At 28.6% G+C, this 5,803-nt stretch overlaps 1 protein-coding gene across 1 annotated transcript; it reads left to right on the top strand.

Moving 5' to 3' along the window:
* Positions 1-242: 242 nt before the first annotated feature.
* On the top strand, positions 243-4,957 carry LOC108572682 (biorientation of chromosomes in cell division protein 1-like 1). The gene is made up of 3 exons (XM_017934952.1): positions 243-420; positions 646-4,388; positions 4,792-4,957. Exons 1-3 carry the CDS (start codon positions 289-291, stop codon positions 4,892-4,894), a joined length of 3,978 nt encoding a protein of 1,325 aa, XP_017790441.1. The 5' UTR covers positions 243-288; the 3' UTR covers positions 4,895-4,957.
* Positions 4,958-5,803: the final 846 nt, after the last annotated feature.

Below are 5,803 nucleotides of genomic sequence, written 5' to 3'. Positions count from 1 at the left end.
TATAAGATGTTTTTAATGGTTCCTTTTACTCTCATTTGCTTGTCACAAAATTTACTATTGACTTCGACATCTATCTCGTACTATGGTACTTGTTAGTTGTAAATAAAGAAATGCGAAGATTGGTATCACTGATTATTATTCATTTACTCACACAGATACAGGATTTAACCTAGACGCAAAGCCAAGGAGTATGGCTGCGTACTGTTTCACGGGATGACTTCGTCAGTGAAAATGAATAACTGTTTAGTGTTCAAGTGAATTATAGTCATTTAAAATACTTTACTTATCATGGAGTTGGGTTTATCCAACACGTTATTAGCAGGTGATCCACGATTAGTGGATCACATTGTGGGAGAAGTTAAATCTCAAGGGATCTTCGATCAATTTCGTAAAGAATGTATCGCTGATGTTGATACAAAGGTATGCATTATCTATTTAAACAATTGATTCATTATTAGAACTTTAAATAACAGTGAAATTATTCACATAAACATTTTACATAATATCCTAGTATCCTGACACAATCGTTACTAAAATAATGTTTATTCATGCTTTTAAGTAGTGTATTTATATACATGCTACACAATAGACATTTTTCAATAAAAAGTATGTTGTTAGTAATAATTTATGTCACTTTGATTATAGCCAGCATATCAAAATTTACGTACAAGGGTTGAAGGATCTGTGAATTCTTTCCTTAGTAAGCAATCATGGAAACCAGATTTAAACAAAAACCAATTGAGAGAAACATTACGAAAGCACATACACGAGGCTCCGTATTTAGATGCTGGTGTAGAACGCATAGTGGATCAAGTAGTGAATCCAAAAGTATATTCTGTTTTCACATCTCAAATTGAAGATGTAGTATACAAATTTTTAGGTATAGAGAGACCTAAGGCAAAAGAAAAAAATGGTGTATGTGGCCTTAAAGATTTATTACCTAAGGATTTAGATCCTGTTTCACCAGAGTCTGACAAAAATAGCTTAAAGGATGTATCTTTGGAATCTGTGGATGCAATGGAGGATTTAGAAACAAAGAGAGATACTTTATTAGCTAATGAACAGAAATTTCAAGATGAAGAAATTTCCAATGAAAAAAGTAGAGATGATATATCTGAGAATGGACAAATTTCTTGTGAGGAGAAAGCATTAGATGAAAGTGATAAACTTTTTAATAAGACTGGTAGTACTTTAAATTTAAATACATCTGGAAAATCAGATGATAAAACAGAAGAGGATGAAGAAGATAGTCCTACTTTTGAACCAATTGATATTATGAATCTGAATGAATCTAACATCTCCAATGATTCACATTTATCAGGAATATCAGAATTAACTAGCCATAGATCTAGAAGTCCTGATTTTTGTAATGAATTATCACGAGACAATTTTGATTATAGTAATCAAGATTCACAGCTAAGTAAAGTTTCCTCTGACTCTCGATTATCGATTGTAACTGATTTTGGATCATCAAATCATGCATCAACACCAATACATGATACATTGAAGGATGAAAGCCATAAAGATAAATGTGATGTTAAAAATAAAGACAATTTTAAAGCTGTCAGAGACTATGAATCTAGTAAAAATAAAGGTAATAAAAATATTTTTGAATTAAATAAAAGTAAAGATGTGCAAGACATTAAAGATTCTAAAAATATTAAAAACAATCTATCTTCTAAAGAAAACTCGCGTGATGCTACGGATAGCAGTATAAAAAGTAAGTATGAACATAAAAATAACAAAGATAGAAGCAGGGACAGAGAAACTAAATCAAAATCAAAAGATAAGAATCTTGTGAAAGATGGGAAACAGCATAGGGATAGAAGTAGTGACAAAAAAAAAGAAAGGAGTCATAGTAGTTCAAAGTATGATAAATATGATAAAAGTAAATCTAAAGATAAAAGTGATCAACCAAAAGAAAATACAGATAAAGTTAAAGATACAGAAAAAGATAATTATACTAAAGCAAAGGAAGATAAAACAAAAGAAACAGATAAGAAAGATAACATTAGTAAAGAAGGAAAGGATTTAAAAGATCTTTACAAGGAAAAAATTAGGGAACTCAGAGAAAAGAAGGAATTAACAGAAAAAGAAAAGTTAAATAAAGATATCAAAGAAACAAAAACAAACAAGGAAAATAAAGATAAAAAGGATTCCCCAAAAGACAAGAAACCTTATAAGAAAGATCATAAAGGTTCTTCTAAAAGTTCTTCATCAACCTCTCATGAAATTAAAATTGTTAAAATGTCTGAAAAAATGATTGATGGAAAAGAAAAAAGAAGTGAATCAAAAGACAAGGATAAAAGCAGAAGAGATGAAAGACGCAGCTCTAAAGACCACATCAAATCCAAAAATCATGTCAGTACTAAGTCAGATTCAACAGAAAGGTTAGACAAACAGGACATGAAAAAAGTTGTTAAAAATGAAAGAGAAGAAAGGGTTGAAAAAATTGAAGTAAAAAAAGATATCAAGCCAAATAGTGAAAAGCTAAATGGCAAAAAGGACATAAAAAGTCACACACAGAGTAAAAGCTCAACTCGAAGTGAAAAATTAGATAGCAAAAAGGACAGTAAAAATGATTCACAAAATAAAGACAAAAGGCGAAGAGAAGAAAAAAAATCCAAGATGAAAGATGATCATTCTAGTTTAAGAAGGAACTCTAATGATCGACGTTCTACGGATAGAGATGGTTCAAATGGATCAAGCAGCAAAAGCTCACAGTCTAGCAGTTCCAGTTCTAACATTGCAAACAGTAAATCAAGTGCATCAACTTACACTAAAGAAACAAATCATATGAGTAATTCTGGTAGTGAAACGTCTGACAATATTGAAGAAGTGCATACCAGTGATTTAAAATTATCATTGGAATCAAATTATAAATTGGACAAAGAATTACATACAGAGTACAAAACAGACGACAGTGGTAATTATGAAATGCACATTAAACAAGAATCAGAATTTAATGATATTAATTTGCCTCTCAAAAAGCGTGCATTGCTGAGTGATGATAATAGCACTTCAGGAGAAGTGAAGGTGAAAAAGCCAAAATTTGCAAAGAATATACATGAAGCCAAAAAATTAATGAAAATTAGGAAACAAATAGAAAAACAGAAACTCAAAGAGATGAAAATAGAGAAGAAATTTACACAAAAAATAGAGCAACCAGTACAATCAAATACTGTAAATAACGACAATTTCGAAAGTATGCCAGATGAAGAACGTGTTCAAATAATAGAAATACCAGATGAGGAATATGAAGAACCATATCCTGAGAATCATACTAATTTAACATTAGAAGAAAGATCAATAATAATGTTACAAACAGAAGCTGGTACAAAAGATTTATTAGAAACACATGCCAATCTAAAATTAAAATTGTCAGATATGGAATTATGTATAAGGCAATCGTTAAGTGAAACACTTCCTAATAAAACATTAGAAAAAGAATCTATTCAAGAATCATGTTCTGATATTCAAATAAAACTGTCTGATAATAATACAACTGAAGAATTACAAACTAGAGAGTCACCCTCTCTTACAATAGAAAAAAAAGATAACATTGTAGTGAAAGTTGAAAAAATAGATGATTCTGTAGAAACATGTTTTAAAAGAGAAACTCAGCAAGAAGCTGGTATGTCTAAATTAGAAGAAAATGTAACATCTCAAAAATCAAACACTTTCAACATTGATACTGATAAAAGTAACAAAGATGAAACAGATGAGCAATTGAATTTGACAAATAGTATACACACAGATGGTGTAAATCATTTAAATGATAATAAAAATATAGAAGTACCTACAACATCAAAATTTAGGTATGATACTCAAGATACTCAAAGTAATAGTCTTTCTAATTTAAGTGATGAAGACTATGTGATAAATGATCACAAGGAACAGCAAGATATAGAATCTACATCAATGACAACTGAAGATAATGAAGAATGTCGTTATTTCAAGGCCGATAATGAGAAATCGGAAAAATTTTCTAGTTTTTTGGAGTCACTGAAATTAATAGAAAATAGCTCCTTAGAGGACATAATAGAAAGTTTAGGAGGCCAAGTCGTATCTTCAGTGCCAAAAGCTATGGCACCTCCTTTACCAAAACGTAAACATTCATCTAGCCCACTAACGGATATACTATTAAATAATTCAAATAATAATAATGATGGTCATAAAAAAGCATTAAATCTACCTAATGAAGAGGCATTAAATAACATAAAAAGGAGAAAACTGGTAGCACCTAAAAAGCAAAGGCTTCAACCAAATATATGTGCACCACAAGGTCTTTTAAATGGAGAAAATTTTGTTATGCCTCTAAGTCCAGAAAGTGACGTATCTGCAACCAGTGAAAAAATATCTTCAAATTTAATTAAAGAAGATAAAGGGTATGTGTGATAATTATTTTTCTAGTAAACAATTTTTTTTACTTACTCTTAAAATGTGGGGAAAAAATTGTTTAAATCTAAGAATTTTTGTGTAAAATGAAGTAATGTTTATAAACTTTTAGGCAAATTTCTTATTATTGTAAATATGTATAACAGATTAAAAGTATAAGATGTATAACAAATTAAAAGTATGAAATTTATTACAAATTTTTTTAAACTTCTTGTTTAAGGAGGAAACTATCAAGCTGTAAAGAAATCTTTGTATGGAGAACAAACAAAATATATATACTACATAATATAAAAAGTTGAATCTACATGTTCTTTATGATACCATAATATTTTGGTTAAGATATGAACACATCATCATTGTTCGTACCATAATTAGTTTGTTATGTAATTGCAGCCGGCATAGAAGCAGTCAGCGTTATTCAAGCGATGACTTGTACAAACCACGTCCATTATTTTCAAGTTCTTCTCGCAGAAGTAGGAGATCTAATCAGGTATAGCTAGTAGTTTGTAGTTTCAGGTGTTAAATTATGTTTTACTTTGTATAATGCAAAAAGAAATCCTAATTGTTGATTCTGGGAATAGATTCTGCATTATCTTTGAATCAAATATTTTTGAACTTTAATTAATATAAAATACTGATGTGACCAAGCAAAATCTGTAAACTATTACACATGTAGTATCTTTAAAATTTATTTTTGAATTTATTACATATAAAACTTTTAAATTGATATCTTTAAAGTCCTTTTAGATGTATATTATATTAGAAAAATTTGAATGTTTTCTATGAGTTGACATTCTTTAAATTTATTGTAAATTATAAAGAAGAAATTGGCATTGCACTTAACTAGAAGAAGTGCTAAATATTTTAAGGAATTCTCAAATGATGTTATAATTTGAGTAACAACTATTTATGTAGAAATATTGAATCTAATGCAGTATTAAAAGAATACGCACTTAAGAAATATTTTTAAATAAGTGTAAACATTTTTTAAAGATACTTATTTCATAAATAATATAGTATACAGTACCTTAAAAATTTAGAAAGATGTGAACAATATAAAGTATGTACATTGAATAGAATTGTATAGTAATTAAATTACATTAAAACTTGCTGTAAAATTTTATTATTTCAAAAAAAGACATGTATAAATTTTTGTGAATAATGTACTTTTCATTTACATTTCAAGCTATACTGGGTGCTATATATTTGTGTAATTCTTATTTATAAAAAAAAGTTAGAATAATTAGTATTTGTTTACATGGCTTATATTAAACTTTTTGTATAAAGCTCAACTTCTGATAGAGAACACACGAATCTACAATTAACAGTGTGCAATTTTCATTAATGTATATATACACTGTACATTGGAAAAGTGCAGAATATATTTATAGGATTAAAAGTTAGA

This window comes from Habropoda laboriosa, unplaced genomic scaffold (assembly GCF_001263275.1).
Source record: "Habropoda laboriosa isolate 0110345459 unplaced genomic scaffold, ASM126327v1 scaffold22, whole genome shotgun sequence".
Lineage (NCBI taxonomy): Eukaryota > Metazoa > Arthropoda > Insecta > Hymenoptera > Apidae > Habropoda > Habropoda laboriosa.
This window is presented reverse-complemented; position numbering and strand designations above follow the sequence as displayed.

Bases quoted from the DNA above. Each gene is read 5' to 3' on its own strand.
- LOC108572682 (XM_017934952.1), top strand. From the start codon at position 289: ATGGAGTTGGGTTTATCCAACACGTTATTAGCAGGTGATCCACGATTA. The intron at 421-645 runs GTATGCATTATC...CTTTGATTATAG, and splicing joins TCGCTGATGTTGATACAAAG to CCAGCATATCAAAATTTACG. The intron at 4,389-4,791 runs GTATGTGTGATA...ATGTAATTGCAG, and splicing joins TTAATTAAAGAAGATAAAGG to CCGGCATAGAAGCAGTCAGC.